The sequence below is a fragment of the Mobula birostris genome, chromosome 15, assembly GCF_030028105.1.
Source record: "Mobula birostris isolate sMobBir1 chromosome 15, sMobBir1.hap1, whole genome shotgun sequence".
Lineage (NCBI taxonomy): Eukaryota > Metazoa > Chordata > Chondrichthyes > Myliobatiformes > Myliobatidae > Mobula > Mobula birostris.
The window spans coordinates 59,306,992-59,328,373 of record NC_092384.1 but is presented as its reverse complement, the minus strand read 5'-3'; the positions used below and the strand labels follow the sequence as shown (position 1 = coordinate 59,328,373).

General features: G+C 40.0%; 1 protein-coding gene across 1 annotated transcript in view; it reads left to right on the top strand.

The window, feature by feature from the left end:
• Positions 1–21,382, top strand: part of mlycd (malonyl-CoA decarboxylase) — a 55,588-nt gene that overhangs the window by 9,365 nt on the left and 24,841 nt on the right. The window contains exon 2 of the mRNA XM_072279868.1: positions 17,407–17,519. Within this exon, the coding sequence (XP_072135969.1) occupies positions 17,407–17,519 (113 nt within the window). The remainder of the gene's footprint in view (positions 1–17,406; positions 17,520–21,382) is intronic.

Below are 21,382 nucleotides of genomic sequence, written 5' to 3'. Positions count from 1 at the left end.
GCATGGGTACGTTCGAATGAGACGGAAAGGATGGTAGGGTGCAGGAAGCGTGGTGTACAAAGGCTGTTGTAAATCTAGTCAAGAAGAAAAGGAAAGCTTACATAAGGTTCAAAAAATAAGGTAATGATAGAGATTATAAGGCTAGCAGGAAGGAGCTTAAGAATGAAGTTAGGAGAGCCAGGCGGGGCCATGAGAAGGCCTTGGCAGACGGGATAAAGGAAAACCCCAAGGCATTCTACAAGTATGTGAAGCGCAAGAGGATAAGACGTGAGAGAATAGGACCAATCAAGTGTGACAGTGGAAAAGTGTGTACGGAACAGTAAGAGATAGCAGAGGTACTTAATGAATACTTTGCTCCAGTATTCACTACGGAAAAGGATCTTGGCAATTGTAGGGATGACTTACAGTGGACTGAAAAGCTTAAGCTTGCAGATATTAAGAAATAGGATGTGCTGAGCTTTTGGAAAGCATCAAGCTGGATAAGTCACTGGGACCAGACGAGATGTACCTCAGGCTACTGTGGGAAGTGAGGGAGGAGATCGCTGAGTCTCTGGCGATGATCTTTGCATCATCAATGGGGGCGGGAGAGGTCCTGGAGGATTGGAGCGTTGCGGATTTTGTTCCCTTATTCAAGAAAGGGAGTAGAGATTGTGCAGGAAATTATAGACCAGTGAGTCTTACATCAGTGGTTGGTAAGTTGATGGACAAGATCCTGAGAGGCAGGATTTATGAACATTTGGAGAGACATAATATGATTAGGAATAGTCAGCATGGCTTTATGAAAGGCAGGTCGTGCCTTACGAGCCTAATTGAGTTTTTTGAGCATGTGACTAAACACATTGATGAAGATAGAGCAGTAGATGTATATATAGATTTCAGCAAGGCATTTGACAAGATATCCCATGCAAGGCTTATTGAGAAAGTAAGGACGCATGGGATCCAACACACACTTGGCACCACAAAACTAACTGTTGCATTAATAAAGCACCTTGTTAAATGTATAAAACATGTCTGCATCAGTGTTATCTTGTATTTCCATACAACATTACATTAGGCTGTTACACATCTATTGTCAGAGAGTACTTGCATAAATAGGTAAACCACCTTCATGCAAGCAAGGACAGAAAACAGGGCAAAGTATTTGGTGAGTACATTTCTAATTCTTCTGGCTTCAGTCTGTTCTGCTGTCTGTTCTGAAATTGTTAGGCTGTGTGGGGGTTGTGTTCAAGAAGACAATGAAATGCCACGCTGCTGCTATCTGTTCCGGCACATCATGACAGCATTTTTAACTAGTCAAAAAAGCTCACTTTACAATTTAACTCTCACGCCGTTCACACCGACTGCGCGTTATAACAGCCGTCCGGCAGTGCTTGCGCAGTACCAAGCAGAAGCAGAAAAAGCATTGTTGTTGTGGTGTTGTCATGACAGCGTTTTTAAATATCTCCGTTTATCCCATCTACACTACAATGTGCAACAATTGTTTTCAAATTTACACACTCTGGAGAGTGTTTTAGAAAAGCTCCGAGTCTTTGGGGGATGAAAATGCCGTTTCAATGTGGATGGAGGGTCAGAACAAAGAGAAAAAGCTTCGTTTTCAAAATCATCCGGCATAGTGTGGACGTAGCCTCAGCCTCAAATCTCAACACTCCCTAATCATTCCTTTCAGCCTAAGAAGCACTTATTTATTTCTACTCATTACTTTGTTTTCTGTTAATCAACGAACAATGCCCTCTGGTAAATTGTCCAGAGTGTTTAAACTTGAAAACGCCATTTGGGTGGTGTAGTGTGTACGGGGTAACTGGAGCTCTTTAAAAATGCTGTCATGATGTGCCGGAACAGATATTGACGGCAGCACGGCATCTCATTGTTTTCTTGAACGCAACCTCCAACACCACAACAACAATATCTGACAATAGATGTGTAACAGCCTAATGTAACATTGTATGGAAATACAAGGTAACACTGATGCAGACATGTTTTATACATTTAACAAGGTGCTTTATTAATGTATTGCTTGTGCAAACATTCAATAGATGCAATCGTCACTACTTTCAAAATGTCATTTTTAAGTAGTAGCTTATGTTTGGCATAGACATGAAAATGTTAAGGCCAAAAAAGGAGAATTGTAAGTTTCACTTTTATTCAGGTAAAAATAAAATCACTTTTGCCCAGTAACTCGTTTTATTGCGCATGTTAAGTATAGCAAAATAATACAGAAAGACATGGCAAAAGTAAAGGCAAATAAATGAGGTAACAGCAAGTTTTACTTTTGCTCAGTAACAAGCCTTATTGCAGTTAGTTGTAGCTGTCGTCACTTTCATCGGTGAAGAGACTATGGCTGTAGAAAATGTTTCCAGGGTGACCCCTTTGTGGGAGTGGGGAAGATGTTGGTGGGGCCACCCGGGGGTCTGTGTGTCCGTATGTGTAGCTATTGTAGTAGCTGTGAGGGTGGTATTGTGGCAGTGAAAAGTACTGGGGGGGGGGGGAAGCCATCATATTCCTCATCAGTGCAAATCCCTCTGCAACAGAGTTAGTCAGTTTTTCAATGTTTGTCGTCAGCCGGGTCATACTGTCCGTGAACTCCCTGTCGGTTGCCTCCCTACGCTCCAGTATTTGTTTTTCCAGTTTTAAGTCCTCCTGCGCGAGAGCCAACAGCTGTCCGTCGTTTGGCAATTTCCTTTTAAGTTTTTCTAGTCTGTAACTGGACAAACGCGAACCAAGTATACCATTTTCTCTTCGCTTGTTTTCTGTAGATGTGTCCTGTGCATGCCCAGTAGGAGGAGATTCGCCCAAATACCCATTTTAATGTGGATGGAAGTATTTTCAAAAATGCCTGGTGTGGACACTTACCATTTTTTTGCGAAACCGGCGTTTTCAAAATTATATGGTCTAGTGTGGACGTAGCCTCAGTACCTGTAGGTAAGCCAGCATGGTTTCCTGAAAGGAAAATCCTGCCTGATGAACCTACTGCAATTTTTTGAGGAAATTACAAGCAGTAGATGTGGTGTACCTGATTTTCAGAAGGCCTTTGACAAAGTGCCACACATGAAGCTGCTTATCAAGATAAGAGCCCATGGAATTACAGGGAAGTTACTAGCATGGGTGGACCATTGGCTGATCGGCAGGAAACAGAGAGTGGGAATAAAGAGATCCTATTCTGACTGGCTGCTGGTTACCAGTGGAGTTCTACAGGGGTCAGTGTTGGGACCGCTGCTTTTTATGATGTATGTCAATGATTTGGACTATGAGATTAATGGATTTGTGGCTAATTTTGCCAATGATACCAGGATAGGTGGAGGAGCGAGTAATGTTGAGGAAACAGAGAGCCTGCAGAGAGATTAGATAGTTTGGGGGAATGGGCAATGAAGTGGCAAATGAAATACAATGTTGGAAAGTGCATGGTCATGCACTTTGGTGGAAGAAATAAATGGGCAGACTATTATTGAGATGTGGAGACAATTCAAAATGCAGAGATACAAAGGGACTTGGGAGTCCTTGTGCAGGATACCCTAAAGGTTAACCTTCAGGTTGAGTCAATGGTGCAGAAGTCGAATGCAAACTTGTCATTCATTTCTAGAGGTGTAGAATCTAAGAGCAGGAATGTGTTGTTGAGGCTCTATAATGCACTTGTGAGGCCACATTTGGAGTATTGTGTGCAGTTTGGGGCTCCTTATTTTAGAAAGGATGAACTAACATTGGAGAGTATTCAGAGAAGATTCACAAGAATGATTCCAGGAATGAAAGGGTTACTGTATGAAGGGTGTCTGGCAGCTCTTGGGCTATTTTCCCTGGAGTTCGGGAGAATGAGGGGGGATCTCATCGAAACATTCCGAATGTTAAAAGATCTGGACGGATTAGATATGGCAAAGTTATTTCCCATGGTAGGGGATTCTAGGACAAAAGGGCATGACTTCAGGATTGAGGGATGTCCATTTAAAACTGAGATGCGGAGAAATCACTTTAGTCAGAGGGTGGTGAATCTGAAATCCGTTGTCACGAGCAGCAGTGGAGGCCAAGTCATTGGGTGCAGTTAAGGCAGAGATAGATAGGTTCTTGATTAGCCAGGGCATCAAAAGGTATGGGGAGAAGGCAAGAGAGTGGTGATGACTGGAAGAACTGGATCAGCTCATGATTGAATGGTGGAGCAGACTCGATGGGCCGAATAGCCTAGTTCTGCTCCTATAGATGATGGTCTTATGGTCTTGTGTGCGAGAAGCCCTTGTGAAAATCCAAATACAATGGATTCCGATTAATCAGAGCAGTTGTTTATTTATGACAACTCTTGAAGAACAAACATTAAGTCGAAAAAATAGCCAACAATCCCTTTGTTTATTTGGGATAATATGCCACTTAATTGGAGCAGGAGACTTGCCAAACAATTTCTGACTGGTGTTGGTCACATGCATTTGCTTGGCCATTGGACACTATAACTTGCCTAGAGTGGTCAGTTTTTAAATAGTTATTTTGTTAGTGAGAGTTGATGCGAAATAAGCAGTAAAACAACTTGGAACTGTTTTGCTGACTGTGGTTTCAAGCATTCAGGCCTGGAGATGCTAGAAACGGGAGTGAAAATCAAATGATATCAATACTTCAAGTTAGGTACTACAAAGGTATTGACAATCATCTTGAAAGGTACAATGAAATTGAAGGTTTGGAGGATGCAGTCATCTAAAGCATTGTACGAAGGCAGTCCATTATTTCCACTAGGTGCCTGTGCTGATTTTGTTTGTTTACAGTCAATCAAAAAAAAATAGATGAATTCCTCCATCAATAACTAATAAGAACTAATACATAGTTTTATTGTACTGTAGAGCTTTTGGCAGTGTTCTAATGTTTTATTTAAATACATAAATTGTTACTCAGTTAAATGTTTTTTTAAATACATTTTAACAGTTTCCATGAAACTTTGGTAAATTGGGACTGCTGTTCAATTAATCCAAAATGTACTAGTCCTGATGTGCCCCAATTAACTAGAATCCTCTGTTCATCTTAGCCTTTTGTTTGTACTTCTCTGTCTGCTAGCTGCTTCCTCTAAGAACTCTGATGGATCAGTTGAACATGATTTCTGTTTCATAATTCCTTATTATGGTTAGTTACTTAATGATGTAATTCTTTTCTGTCTCTTTGGATCACATTATTTATTAGAATTTCTAGTATTTTCCTGACTATAACATTAAGCTAACTGTTACTTGCCTGTTTCCCCGCATGCTTTCCTTGTTAAATAATAGCTACATTTGTTACCCACTAATCTATAGGAACTATTGCAGAATCTATGGAATTTTGGAAGAAGATAACTAGAGATCTGCTATCTCAGTAGTGTCTTTCAAAACTCTGGAATGTGGATCATCAGATTCTATTGCCTATTATTGCCAGACTAATAAATTAGCATTTTGATGTTGAGAATAGGTTGTCCCAATGGCACAATACATTGGGACCTAATCTTTTCCTTTACAAAAAAATTGCCCTATCATGAAGCTGGAGTTACATGGTGACCTCTGAAAATCCATGGTTGGCTGTTAAAGCAAAGAAGAAATTATTTTGCATAAGTACTGTTTTTTAATTAGATCATTGTAAATGTAGACAAAGACATGTAAGCAGACTGAATAAGTGGAATGAAAGACACGTGAAATTTGTTATATGTGAAGCTAATTGCAATATGTTATAAGTTGGGACATCGCTGTAAATCACTGGATAGTTTCAGCAGCTAATTACCCTGAGAATTGATTCTGAATTAGAATCTATATAAGGTTCTTTTTCTTTCTGTCACTCTCTTGCTCTCCTCCCCTTCTCTTTTTATTTCCGTCAGGCTCCCACTTCCTGGCATTTTGAGTTTTTAAGATACTATTTTTCGATGATCACATCCTGTGCCTTTAATAGAAATAATTTTAGAATGTGGTAAAATTGCAAATTAGGGGATTTTTCTTTGTTCCAGTATCCAAAGTTAACATTGGATTTAAATTTATTAAATCCTGAATAGTATGGATGAATGACTCTCTGCACTGCTGGTGATATAAAGTAACTTCATTCCACAATATAAAATTGAAAAATTCAGGGTCTATAATTTTAAAGTACATTCTTTGTCAGAAGGGGATAAGGGCCAGAAACTTTGAGATGTGACTTTCAAAAAATATAGTACAATATTTTTGCAGAATTTTACTTCCATATAGATGTAGTAGTTTTCCAGTTCATGAATGGAACTACTTTTCAGTTCTTAGACAAACCCAGACTTGATCTCCTGAAGTGTTGCTATGATGAAGGCTAAATTGTAAAGTAAGTTTTCTCAGGCAAGGCATAATATTAGATAGGTTGAAGGTCACTGGTTTTTGAGATGAAATTGAAATGTGCTGGTGAGATGGACAGCCTTCATTTTCCAGTTTTTTTTTCCTGGAACACCACCAGGACTGTAGAAAATTATAATTAGAGTGGCCAGTAAAGGCTACATTTCCAGTGAAATCTACAAACTATAAATGAGAAGACTTACATGTTCCATTACTGGCTAGCTAATCAGTTGGAGTCCATCTGTGACATTGCAGTTTATACTTGTATTTTTATTGTAGAGGCAGTATTTTCTTCAGTAATCACACAAGGCCCTTGATATTAATCTTTCACCAAGTTTCAGAGCAGTCTGATGATCTTATTGATATCTTGAGTGATTAATATTGAGTTTTTGGAATACCAACTATCATTATGGTATGGAACAATAATTGGGATTTCTAAATATGTTTGTCACTGAATATTGTTTTAGTGATCCACTGATGATGTGTCCTCCACTCCCCCCCGTCCCACCTGGAAAATGAGGTCCCATGTGCCAGAATGCCACTTACACCATCATACCCCAGAAACTGTCCTCCCTGGGTCTCAACACCTCCCTCTGCAATTGGATACTGGACTTCTTAACAGTAAGGCCACAGTCAGTCCTTGTGGGCAGCAACATCTCTCATACCATTATACTGAGCATTGGCATTCCCCAAGGCTGTGTGTTCAGCCTGCTGCTGTTCACACTGCTGACGTGTTACTGTGTTGCAGGATTCAGCTCAAACTGTGTCATCAAGCTTGCGGATGATACAAAAGCAGTGGGCCTTATCAAGAACGATAATGAGATGGAGTATTGAGAAGTGGAGCGGCTGGTGGATTGGTATAAGAAGAATGACCTAAGCCTGAACGTGGAAAAGACAAAGGAAATCATTGGATTTCAGGAAGGTGCAGACAAATCATCCCCCTCAGTGAATATATGGCTCCTCTGTAGATAGAGTTAAGTGTGCTAAGTTCCGAGGAGTTCACATTACAAATAATGGTCCCACATGGTCCCTTAATATCACCCCCCTGAACAAGAAGGCACAGTAGTGCCTCCATTTCCTAAGAAGATTGAGGCAAGCAAGACCGCCCCCCCCATCCCCATCTTAACTGTGTTTTACAGGAGCACCATTGAAAGCATCCTCACAATTTGCATCTGATCTGGTATGGGAGCAGTCGAGTATTGGACCTGAAGTCCCTACAAAGGGCTATAAGAACTGAGAGGATCATAGGGGTCTACCATCCATTAGGGACATGTATCAGGAGCACTACATATGCAGGGGCCTTGGTATTATTAAGGATCCCATCCATCCATCTAGTATCATCTTTGACTTTCTACCATTAGGCAAGAGACCATGATGTGAAAAAAACAAGAATGGTTAGGATAAGAAACAGTTTCTTCCCCCAGGCCTTTTGGCTTCTGAACTGCCGCTCGCATCGTATTCAACGTGTCACTGGTTAATCTGTTTCATACCTTACAGTATGTAATATTAATGCACTTCAGTTTGTTATTTATGTATGATTAATCTGTAGATTTTATCCATGCCTTCATAAGTTACCATGTGTTATGTGCTTTACACCCTGGTTTGAAGAAATGTCTCGTTTCTGTATATATATTTTATATATTATATGTAGTTAAATGACAATAAACTTCACTTGACTTGACACATGCTGTGACTAGTAATAGTTTCAGAGCTCAAAATTTGCACTACTGTCTAGTATCTAAATCCTAGTGGTAATTCTTTGAAAGAAAAATTCTTGATAGTCCAAATACCATGTGCCAAACTTAATGCAAAGGTTTCAGATTTATTTTATTGTTTTATATCCTGGATCATTTTCTTGAAGATTGAACTAACTCTAAGCATTTGAAGCATGTAGGAAGATGTCTTACTATAGGGTAACCTTATATAGTTAAATCAATTAACTTATTTCCTGTAAAATTGAAATTTAGATCTGTTAAAATGGGTTTGGAGAAGTATAATACAGCCCTTTACCTTTCCTATCCGCTTGGCTTAATCTTTGGACCTGAACATGGATTGTAGATTAAATTTAAAATGCAGCCCTGGGCAATAGGTTCCTAAAACTGTGAACAGTTAATTGGAAAACCAGATAATGCTGATTAACATTTCATTTTGGGTGTCTCGGGTGTGGATGCGAAGAAGGTGTGAACGATATCTGTAATTCAAAGCAAACATTGTAGATACATTGTAAATATAGAATTGTCCTTTGATCTTTAGCATATAAACTGTCATGTAATATTGGGTTGAACAGGACTCTTCTGTATCCACTAGCTTCAGTCTTTCTCCAGTGACTTTGTTCAAATTACAACCCCGCCTTTTATTCTGTCTTTTTCCCCCTTCTAGGCAGTCCTGAAGAAGGGCCTCAGCCCAAAACATCGATTGTTTATTCATTTTCATAGGTGCTGCCTGTTCTGCTGAGTTCCTTAAGCATTTTGTGTGTGTTACTTTGGATTTCCAGTATCTGCAGAATTTCTTGTGTTGATAATTGAGCTGGCTGCTTGCTGTTTGTACAAATTTCAAGTGGAAATCTCTATTTGGATTCTCCAAAATTAATTTGAAGTTACTACCTTTTAATTATTCACTCTCTTGCTCCAAGGCTGTAGAGATTTATCCTTGAATTTTGCTAATGAGTAAGTGATGTTTTTAAAAAAACAAAATCTCTTATTGATTCAACATCTTTTTCATTAAATCTATCCATCTAAATTTTGAATTACCCCAGCTTTATGTGCAGTGCTTTATTTTGCATTCAGTCTGGAATACTGAAAGTTGCCAGTACCTGATTGTGCTAGCTGACAGTTTTCTTTGAACTTTTGTATTCTTGTTATTCCCTATTTATCTGATATTATGGATTTTCCTAAGGCACTTGATCCAGAATGCACCTTAAATAATTCATTGTTGTATCTTGTCAATGAAGAAAATTTAGAATGACATCTGCTTCATAAGCAGGATATCCAAGGTGATTTGGAAATATTTCTGGTTTTAATTTAGATACCCTGAAAATTTGATGGATTTTTTCTCATCAGTTTCACTGCATTATATGTAGTTATTGCCATGATGCTTTTTACCCTACTGAGATAAATGTATTCTACTACTGATATAATTTATCATCATCTAATTTTACATCATGAACCTTTGTGTATTTTTGTGTCATGCTTTTTATGTTGAAGAATTCAAATTTTTTTTGGCATTTTGATAAATTTGTTCAAACACTGCTGTTGCTGCAGATGTTGAGGTGTGGAATGCTACATTGCCCAAATAATCTGCATCCTCAATCAATGTGTCATCCAGTTTGAAATAATGGTTTTAATGGCTTTGTGTTCAGCCTTCAATATGCCCTATAGTCAGCTGCCACACAGAATGTAACTTTCAATAAGACACAGTGTTATTCAACAGTATTGAATACAAAATCATTTTACAATGTTGGTTTCATATAACCGTATACTTCTAAAATTGTTTATATAATTTGAATTCTTAACGTTTGTAGTTTTCAAGGATGGTTGATGTTCTGTAAGCCTGTGGAAAGGTTTTCTGAGTAGATTTGAAAGTTGCCATTGGCACACATTATGCTGAGGCCAGGTGAAAATGGCATGTGGCTTCAGCTGAAGTTGCCCTCTGGTGGATTTCAATGATTTATGAATGACTAGGCATAAGGAATCTCTTATACACTAACTTTCACCCTAACTTTGGAATTTATGGAAGTTATTTTCTGAGATTTGTGTGATCGATATGTGGAGAAAGCTGTGGTGTTTTGGTGTAAACTTCTAAAGTTCTCTCACAGCTGTAACATGCCTTAGAGAAGTTAAAAGGTTGGCACAACATCATGGTTTGAAGGGCCTGTACTGTTCCATGTTCTATGTGTTCTACTTCTTTACAATTTTCATTGTTTGGCACTGTTAGTGATGTGGGGGCACACAAACTGAGTCTTAGATTCTCTCCCAATATGACTTTACTTATGAGTCAAAGAAACCAAAAAAAAACTGTTAATACATCTGTAGATTGCTGCAGAATCTTCTTGATACTATAAAGCTATTAAATATTTTCTTTAAATAGTTTTCTCTCAGTTTCTAAATGAAAATATGTGAATGACCACAATCACGCTTTGCCATAGCCAGCTATAGTCATTCAAAAATATGTATTTTTTTCTCCTTTTAAGTTTTGCAATTCCATGGTGATGTTCTTTACTAACATCGATATTTTTTGTAGAATGGTATGATTTTACAGTCTCTGGTGTTTACCCCTTACAAATGACAGAAATTGAATTTGGTCAGCAGTCATACAATGATGACTGTCCCAATGGAATCACTGCAAAATGAGGAAGAAACATTAGTTTAAAAATGTTAGAAGAAATGGTCTTTATTTTTGTGCTCCTTTCAAAGTTAAATGATGGATGCATGATTCAGTGAAGTATGTTATGAAAACATTACAGACTTATTGGGGCTTTTAAGAACATTGTTTAGATTTTTCATTTTGATGAGACTAATAGATTTAAAAATATAGATATGCCAGCACTTCTTTAGCATAGTTCCCACCCCAATGCAGACAAACAACAGACTGTATGAATAGCACACATTTGAAAGGCCTCTGTTTCTAAACATAAAGTTTGTAGAGAGAAGTATTTTAATCTTGATTTATTTTAAACCTTTATGGCTACAAGTTGGTGTAAATATAAATTGTTAAAATGTTATTTGCTACACTTAAAGAAAATTGGCTAATCTATTTTAATGGTCATTTTTCTGTACTTTTTTCCAAACTGATTTATTATTCCATTAGTCTGTGTTCGAAGTATCAAAGAAAAAATTGAGCTGCTGATGATACAGCATGTTAGCAATTCCTTTAAGGCAAACTCTTATTGTGACTGCAGTTTTACAGAAGTTAGAGTCAAGAGTATTTTTGCCAACTAGGATGAATGCTTAACAGAAGCTTGTTTTGCTGTAGATTGAGTCCAATCTCCTAGGCACCAAGCAATAGTATTAATATTAACAGTGTGAATCATCAAAGTGTTCTTAACTGTGATCCTAAATAATTCATACTCCATGAATCACTGGAAAGCCATATGCAGGAGCTTGAAATTAAGATATTTCTTTTAAGAAGAGTGTTGTATGTTATGAGCAAGGCAGGAATTTTACCATAAAAGTGCTCCACATGAAGTTTTGAGTTCCCATAGGATTGATAGCGTTTTCAAAATCTACACCGGAATTGTACAGCTTGGTTTCAATGACTCCTATTAGGCAATGCCTCAGGATTGAGGATGGCTTACTTTCATTCTGGCTGTGAGATAGCTAATGTCCTATGTGGGATCTGCTGACTAGAGGAAGTGAAGCTTGACAGAGTTGGTGGGTGTGCTGTTTAGCATGGTGTTTCCTCATTCCCCTCATTACTCATGGATTTTGAGTTGCAGAGACACAGGATGCTCATTGCTTTCTGTGATGCTTCTCCATTTTGAGTAGTCATAGGCCGGGGATTCCCATGGGTCAGTGAAAATACTGTTTTTTTTTCCGAGGAGATTTTAAAAATGCCTTTAACACTTTTCTATGTCCATCTAGAAATCTCTTACTATACAGATGCTTGGATTAAAGTGCATTTTGTTCAGAAATCTGATGTCAGGCATGTGAATAATGTAATGTGAATAATCAGCCAGTCCTGATAAAGGGTTTCGGCCTGAAACGTCGACTGTTTTCTTTTTCCAAAGATGCTGCCTGGCATGCTGAGTTCCTCCAGCATTTTGTGTATATTACTTTGGTTTCCAGCATCAGCAGATTTTCTCTTGTATGTGGATAATGTAGTTTAATGTTGACATAGCCCTCACGTTGGGGAATGTTGCAAGAAGTTGTTGATGTTTGCCTGTTCTGTCATTGGATTTGGAGGATTTTATGAGGGCAACAGTTGTGTGGAATTAGTGTTTTGAGGTGTTACTGCAGGTGGGCTTCATGCACGCAGCATACATTGGTGGGAATCCCTGCAGACATGAGTTCAGAACCAACCTGAAGGTCATAGACTCCAACCTCTTCTCCTCTGTTGGTAGAGGCTGTGCCTCTGGTATACCAGAGGTGCGAGTATGTTTCATCATCAGCATTTGCCTTCACTGAGAGATGGCTCTTTACGTTTTCCAGGGTGAAGTTGTGGATCTTAGTTGTCTGAAAACAGTATTGGGTAGTTGAAGGAAGGAGCTTCATCTTCAGTATCTCTAATGTTAGGCCTGTCCTCTCGTTCACTTCAGTAAAAGTATCAGAAATGATAAAAGCTCAGCAGAGTGATAAGAAGACTGCCTTATTTCCACTTCCACTCTGTAATTAATGACTGCACACTGCTCTTGAAAGCACACAATACGCCATGGCATTTTATTCTATATTATTAATTCTTATCCATATCAGAACTTACATCAAGAGCATGCTCAGGAGTATCCTTTGCATCATTATGAAGGGAATTGTAGGCCCATAGAGGCTTCTGAACTGGGTTCATAAAATGCGCAGAAATTCATAACTTGACAGTCTATGGAAACTCATAATATTTGGTTAAAACTTGTTAGGAATACTTGTTAAGTGGAGTTGGAATTTGTGATGTATTAGAACTCTATGTGATTATTCATAGCTTGGAAGAGTTCATTGTTAATACCATGTTCACAGAATTAACCATAGAAAATTCAAAATATGCTGTAGTTTCCATTTTCAAGGAGACCTATAATCTTTTAAATATTCATTATTAATGAATCAAGTTTAATATCACTGGCATGAAAGATGTTGTTTTGCAGCAGCAGTACATTGCAATGCATCATTAAAAACTATAAATTAGAATATGAAATATATTATAATTAAATTAATAAGTGCAAAAAGAACAAAAAGGAAAAGAATATGGGTTATATTGTCCGTTCAGAAATCTGATGGTATTGGGAAAGAAGCTGTACCTAAAACATTGAGTATATGTCTTCAGGCTTCTGTAGTACCTCATTGATGGTAGTGATGAGAAGAGGGCATGTCCTGGGTGACGGTAGCTTTGGTGGATGTTGCCTATTTGAGGCATTGCCTTTTGAAGATGTTCTCAATACTGGGGAGGCTGGTGCCCATGATGGAGTTGGCTAAGTTTACGACTTTCTGCAGCTTTTCCCAGTTCTGTGCAGGGGCCCCTCCATACCAGATGGTGATGCAATCAGTTAGAACGCTGTCCTTTGAACATCTGTAGAAATTTGCAAGAGTCTTTGCAAACATTCCAAATCTCCTCAACTACTAATGAAATATAGCTGCTGTTGTGCTTTCTTTGTAATTGCATCAATATGTTGGGCCCAAGATAGATCTTCAGAGATGTTGATAACCAGGAACTTGAAAGTGCTCACCCTTTGCGCTGTTGATCCTTTGCTGAGGACTGGTGTGTGTGTTCCCTCGACTTCCTCTTCTTGAAGTCCACAGTCAATTCCTTGGTCTTACTTACATTGAGTGCAAGGTTGTTGCCATGACAGCACTCAGCCAGCTGATATATCTCACTCCTCTGTCTCCTTATCACTTTCTGAAATTCTGCTAATAATAGTTGTTTCATCAGCAAATTTATAGATGGCATTTGAGCCATACTGTCATGGGTGTAGAGAGAATAGAGCCGTGGGCTAAGCACGCATCCTTGAGGTGTGCCATTGTTGATTGTCAGTGAGGAGGAGAGGTCTCACGGTGAAGGAGTCAAGGATCCATTGCAGAAGGAGGTACAGAGGCCCAGATTTCGGAGCTTGATGATTAGTACAGAGGGTAGGGTGGTTCAAAGATGCTGAGCTATAATCAATAAACAGCAGCCTGACTTAGGTATTGCTATTGTCCAGCTGATACAAGGCCAAGTGGAGAACCAGTGAGATTGCATCCGCTGTAGACCTATTGTGGCAATAGGCAAATTACAGCTCGCTTAGGTAGGATTTGATTCTGACCATGACCAACCTGTCAAAGTGCTTCATCACAGTAGATGTGAGTGCAACTGGGCAATAGTCGTTGAGGAATATCGACCTGCTCTCTTGAGCACTGGTATGATTATTGCCCTTTTGATGTAGGTTAGAATCCCTGACTGCAGCATTGAAAGATTGAAGATGTCCTTGAACACTCCCATCAGTTGGTTGGCACAGATGCAAAGGCTCACCGTCATAAAAGGTGTTCTGGTGTTGGCCTCTGAGACAGAGATTACAAAGTCACCAAACAACACACATCAAAGTTGCTGGTGAACGCAGCAGGCCAGGCAGCATCTCTAGGAAGAGGTGCAGTCGACGTTTCAGGTCGAGACCCTTCGTCAGGACTAACTGAAGGAAGAGCTAGTAAGAGATTTGAAAGGGGGAGGGGGAGATCCAAAATGATAGGAGAAGACAGGAGGGGGAGGGATGGAGCCAAGAGCTGGACAGGTGATTGGCAAATGGGATATGAGAGAATCACGGGACAGGAGGTCCGGGGAGAAAGACAAGGGAGGGGGGAACCCAGAGGATGGGCAAGGGGTATAGTCAGAGGGACAGAGGGAGAAAAAAGAGAGAGAGAGAGAGAGAGAGAAAGAATGTGTGTATATAAATAAATAACGGATGGGGTATGAGGGGGAGGTGGGGCATTAGCGGAAGTTAGAGAAGTCAATGTTCATGCCATCAGGTTTGAGGCTACCCAGACGGAATATAAGGTGTTGTTCCTCCAACCTGAGTGTGGCTTCATCTTTACAGTAGAGGAGCCCGTGGATAGACATGTCAGAATGGGAATGGGATGTGGAATTAAAATGTGTGGCCACTGGGAGATCCTGCTTTCTCTGGCGGACAGAGCATAGGTGTTCAGCAAAGCAGTCTCCCAGTCTGCGTTGGGTCTCGCCAACATATAGAAGGCCACATCGGGAGCACCGGACGCAGTATATCACCCCAGCCGACTCACAGGTGAAGTGTCGCCTCACCTGGAAGGACTGTCTGGGGCCCTGAATGGTGGTAAGGGAGGAAGTGTAAGGGCATGTGTAGCACTTGTTCCACTTACAAGGATAAGTGCCAGGAGGGAGATCAGTGGGGAGGGATGGGGGGGACGAATGGACAAGGGAGTCATGTAGGGAGCGATCCCTGCGGAAAGCAGAGAGGGGGGGAATGAAATATGTGCTTAGTGGTGGGATCCCGTTGGAGGTGGCGGAAGTTACGGAGAATAATATGTTGGACCCGGAGGCTGGTGGGGTGGTAGGTGAGGACCAGGGGAACCCTATTCCTAGTGGGGTGGCGGGAAGATGGAGTGAGAGCAGATGTGCGTGAAATGGGGGAGATGCGTTTGAGAGCAGAGTTGATGGTGGAGGATGGGAAGCCCCTTTCTTTAAAAAAGGAAGACATCTCCCTCGTCCTGGAATGAAAAGCCTCATCCTGAGAGCAGATGTGGCGAAGACGGAGGAATTACGAGAAGGGGATGGCATTCCTAGAGATGCTGCCTGGCCTGCTGCATTCATCAGCAACTTTGATGTGTGTTGCTTGAATTTCCAGCATCTGCAGAACTCCTGTTGTTTACAAAGTCACCAGATGCCATTGGTATTCATTCGCACAGGAGTAGTTTTACCCCTCTGTCAAAGTGTGTATAAAAGTCGTTTAGCTCATCTAACCATGAAGCATCACAACCATTCATAATGTTAGGTTTCACTTTGTAGGAAGTAATGGCCTGCAAATTCTGCCCGAGCTGAAGTGTATCCAATTCTGTCTCTAACTTAATAGGAATTGTTTTTTTGCTCTTAAACTAGCCTTCCATAGGTTGTAACTCGACTTTTTGTATAGTTCTGGATCAACAATCTCGATCTCAGTAGACTACAAATCTCCTGGTTCACCCACAGCTTTTGGTTTTGGTATGTCCAGAATGTTCTCAAAAGCACTCACTTATCTACACAGGTCTTGATGAAATCTGTGACAACTGTGGTGTTTTCATTCAGATTTGAAAATGAATCCTTGAATATTGTCCAGTTCACTGACATAAAGCAGTCTTATAAGCACCTTTCCACCTCCCTTGACCATACCTTCTTGGTCCTCACCACTGGTGCTATGGTCTTTAGTCTCTGCCTGTATGCTGGGAATAGAAGTACAGTGAGGTGATTGGGCTTTCAAAAGTGAGGGGGTGGGATGGCACAGTAAGAGTTCTTGACAGTGGTGTAGCAGTGGTCAAGTGTGCTGGCTCTTCTGGTTTCACAGGCGATATGTTGGTGGTAGATGGTGAAATACTTCTTCAAGCTGGCTTGGCGTTAGGGAAGGCATCAGGGTGCACTGTTTCATGACTGCTGATCATGGTGCTCAGCTCCAGTGCCTGCTTGACAGCCTGAGGTGGAATGTACATGGCTACCAGGTGGGGGTTAGTCATGTTTCTATGAAGCAAAGTACACAGCAGTCCCTGATATCCCTCTGGTATTGCAATTTTGCTCTGAGATCTTCAATTTCGTTTTCCAGAAACTTTACATCACCAGGCAGTGTGAGTTTAAGGCCTCAGCATTTCAATCATGAGCCCCTTTCTATATGAGCCACTGATATATAATTGCAATTTTTTCATGGACATATCAATTTTGCTTTGAAAATGTAAACATATGTACAAATGACGAAAATATATACATTAACAAACCAGCTGAAAGTATTGCAGCAGGGTTTTTTGTGATCATTGTGATGTTGATGTGTACTGTATTTACAGCTTACTTGTCCAGCTTTTCCATGTTCCATTGTTAAACCAAATGTCCACAATGATTATGTTTTAGGCCAAAATCACTGGCTATTACAGTGTACTCCAAGCGTTATAATTCGTCTTAAATCCAAATTTTGTTTCCCATGAGCTTTTATCCAATGCAACCATCCAACTATAACAAAAAGATTGTTTTAAAAGGAAACAGTACTGATCTGTTCACTGAAATTAAAAATGCAGTTCTTTGTATATTTTATTTGATGGATATCATTTAAATTGTACATGATTGAAGCCCATTAGTTAAATTGTATAGTAACTTACCAGAATTTGGTATTTTCTTTATTCTAAATCTAATGGAGTTGATAGGGCTACCTTGAAAACAATCTACATGGTATTATTGAATTATCTGAACAGAGAAGAGTATTCTACTGGGCCTCAGAAGTTGATTATATTTTCTGACAAACTTTGTGTTTCAGGAAATGAATGGGATATTGAAGACACTGCTCTCAAATTGGTTTTCTACAGGATTCTTGAAATTAGAACGTGTCACCTGGCAATCCTCTTGTGAGCTGCTGCAGAAAATTAGTCAGTAGGTATCTGTTAATCACTCTGGTAGAAACAATCCCTAATTTGTCGACAGAACTACAAGAAAATTTAGTAGTGCTTCAATAAGGTCAAATTCTAGTATTGATCATTTTTTGCACTCAAAGTTGGCTGGCATTTGAAGCCTGATGGATCGTTAATGATAAAGCGTGAAAATAAGCCTTGAGTTAAAATTGACTTCTTTTATAGGAAGTATATTTGAAGTCACTCTATTGCCCACCAGCCCAAAGTAAGATTGGGGAAATTATTTTTAATTTGCTTTGAATAAATTATCCATATCTATAATCACAGTTTTAGTCTGAGACCATTTAATTGTTGCATTTCAGTTTTGTAAACATCTTCTATGATGCTGACTTTGGTACCACTTTTACCTTGAATCATATAGTCTCATACAGCATGGAATCATTCCATTTGATCCAACTCATCCATTCAACCAGCTGGCATCCTTCTGCATTAACCCAGACATCCCACCTCTCCCGGAAGTTCCGGGAGTCTCCCGCATATGAATAGTGGCTCCCTGATGCCCGCAAATTATATACAATATCACGGAAATCAATTTTTTTGAGAGCAAGCGAGCGAGGGAAAGCAAGAGAGAGCGTGAGAGAGTGCGCGAGTCAGAAAGCAAGCAAGAGAGCGAGCGAGAAAGCAAGCAAGAGAGCGAGCGAGAAAGTGAGCGAGAGAGAGAGCACGAGCGAGAGAGAGAGAGGGAGCATGCCATGGCAGAGTATTGCAAAAAAAAAAGAAAATATAAAACGTACGTCACCCCAGACTACACTAAAGTGTACCCCTGCCTAATAGGGGTCAAAAATAATGACAGTGTTGCTCGCTGCACTGTTTGCAACAGTGACTTTTCTATTGCCCATGGTGGGTTAATACTGTAAAAGACATGTTGAGGCAAGTTTAACAGATGTTATTCGTTCATCAGCATAGCTAATGTTATTTAAACTAGCTGGCTAGCTGCTAAGGAGCTACCCTATTGCAGACATCCCACCTCTCCTGGAAGTTCCGGGATTCTCCTGCAAATTGATGGTGCTACCTCCCTGAAATGAGTTTTTGCAGGGTGGGATGTCTGCATTAACCCCATCTCTCAGCACTTAGTTAGCCTGCTATACCAATTGCTATTGAGACACTTCTTAAGTACTGTGGGTGAGCTTGCTTCTACCATTCTCAGGCAGTGAATTCTAGGGATGTCACTCTCTGGGTAAAGAAAGTGCCTCGCATGTCCCCTCTAAATCTCTTCCTCCTTATCCTAAATCTATGTTCTATAGATTATGTATCTCTGATGTGGGGAAAGCTTTTCCTACTGTCAGTTTCATCTATATTCCTTATAATATACCTCAGTCATATCCTCTCTTCACCTCCTCTACTCTAGGGACTGGTCTCTCTACATAACTGAATCGCTCCATCCCAAGCAATTTCTGGTGAATCTCTGCTGTCACATCCTGCCTATAACATGGTGACCGGATCTGCACAGAGATCTGAAAAAAGATTTTATAAAGTTGGAGCATAACTTCTCTACTTCTGTGTTTGATAACCTGACTCATGAAGGCCAATATCCCATGTGCATCCCTAACCATGTTATCTAGCTGTGTTACCACCTGTACTCCAATATCCAGTTGTTCCTCAATACTCCCTCAGGCTCTTCCTTCCAAGGTATGTGCCCTGGCCTCATTAGTACTTCCAAAATGCATCACCTCACATTTGTCAGGATTGAAGTCCATCTGCCAGTTTAAGCCCATTCCATAAATATATCGACATCTGTCTGCAGCTTAAAACTATTTTTCACACAGTCAATGACACTGCTAGTTTTCATATTTATTGATTATACTTTCCAATTCCACATCATTCACATATTATAAACAGCAAGGATCCCAGTACTGATCCTTGTAGCACACCACTCTTCACAAGCTTCCAATCACAAAAAGAATCTAGTATCACCTTCAGTCTCCTATTGTCAATCCAATTTGCCAACTTGTTCTGATTCGATGGCCATAATCTTTTGAATCAGTCTCCTATGTGGAAGCACGTTGAAGGGCTTACTGAAGTATATTTTATCTACTTTCCTGCCCTCATTGATGTACTTTCTTACCTCCTCAAACTATGAAATGATATTTGTCAGGCAGGACACAACCAGTCCCAGTCTGAATCCATGGGTGCTGCCTGACTTGCTGAGTTCCTCTAGCATTTTGTGTGTTGCACAAGATTCCCAGTATCTGCAGAATCTGTTGTATTCATGGTTAGACAGGATCCACCCTTGTCAAAGCCGTAAGTTCATAAGGTATAGGAGCAGAATTAGGCTATTTGGCCCATCGAGTCTGCTGCACCATTTCATCATGGCTGATCCAATTTTCCTCTCATCCCCAATCTTGTGCCTTTTCCCCGTATCCCTTCATGTATTGACCAATCAAGAATCTATCAATCTCGCCTTAATTATACATGAAGACTTGGCCCCTGCAGCTCTCTGTGGCAAAGGATTTCACAGAGTCTCTGACTTAAGAAATTCTTCCTCATCTTCATTCTTAAAGGATGTCCCTGTTTTCTGAGGTTGTGTTCTCTGGACTTAGACTAACCTACCATAGGAAACATCCTCTCCACATTCACTTTCTCAAGGTCTTTCACTTTCAATAGGTTTCAATGGCGTCATCCCTTATTCTTCTGAATTCTAGTGAATGCAGACTCAGAGCCAACAAACGGTCTTCATATGACAAGCCATTCAATCCTGGAAAAATTTTTATGAACCTCCTTTGAACCCTCTACAGTTTCAGCGCATTCTTTCTAAAATAAAGGGCACAAAATTGCTCACAGTGCTCCAAGTGAGGTTTCACCAGTGCTTTATAAAGTTTCAACATTACATCCTTGCTTTTATAGTTTAGTCCTCCTGAAATGAATTCTAACATTGCATTTTCTTTCCTCCCCACAGACTCAATCTGCAAATTAACCTGTAGGGAATTCTGCACAAGGACTCCCATACTCCTTTGAGCCCCAATTTTTTGTGTTTTCTCTCCATTTAGAAAGTAGTCAACACTTTCATTTCTTCTACTGAAGTGCATGACCATATACTTCCCAACACTATATTCCATCTGCCATTTCTTTGCCCATTCTCCTAATGTCTAAGTCCTTCTGTAGCCTCTCTACTTTCTCAGAACTACTTGCCCCTCCACCTATCTTCATATCATCTGAAAACTTTGCATCAAAGCCATCAATTCCATCATCCAAATCATTGATGTATAATGGAAAAAGAATCGGTCCCAACACAAATCCCTGTGGAATACCACTAGCCACTGGCAGCCAACCAGAAAAGGTTCCTTTTATTCCCACTTATTGCCTCCTGCCAATCAGCCACTGCTTTATCCATGCTAGAATCTTTCCTGTAACACCATAGGCTCATAGCTTGTTAAGCAGCCTCATGTGTGGCACCTTGTCAAAGGCCTTCCGAAAATCCAATTACACAATGTCAACTGATTCTTCTTTGTCTATCCTACTTGTTACTTCTTCAATGAATTCTATCAGATTTGTCAGGCAAGATTTTCCCTTGAGAACTATGGCTTATTTTATCAAGTCCCTTCAAGTACCCTGTCACCTCATCCTTAATAATGGACTCAACATCTTCACTGAGGTCAGACTAACTGCTCTATAGATTCCTTTCTTCTGCCTTTCTGCCTTCTTGAAGACAGCCATGCTGGCTGTCTCTGATTAGTCCTTATACTCCTGAGTGATAACAGATTTTCTCCCTCATCGTTTTTTTTCCATTAATCTCTCAACTACCCACTGATGTTAAGTTCTTTGTTTTTCCCTGCTTTCTTGGAAAACTCCAACCACATTTGCTGTCCCCCAATCATCTAGTATCAT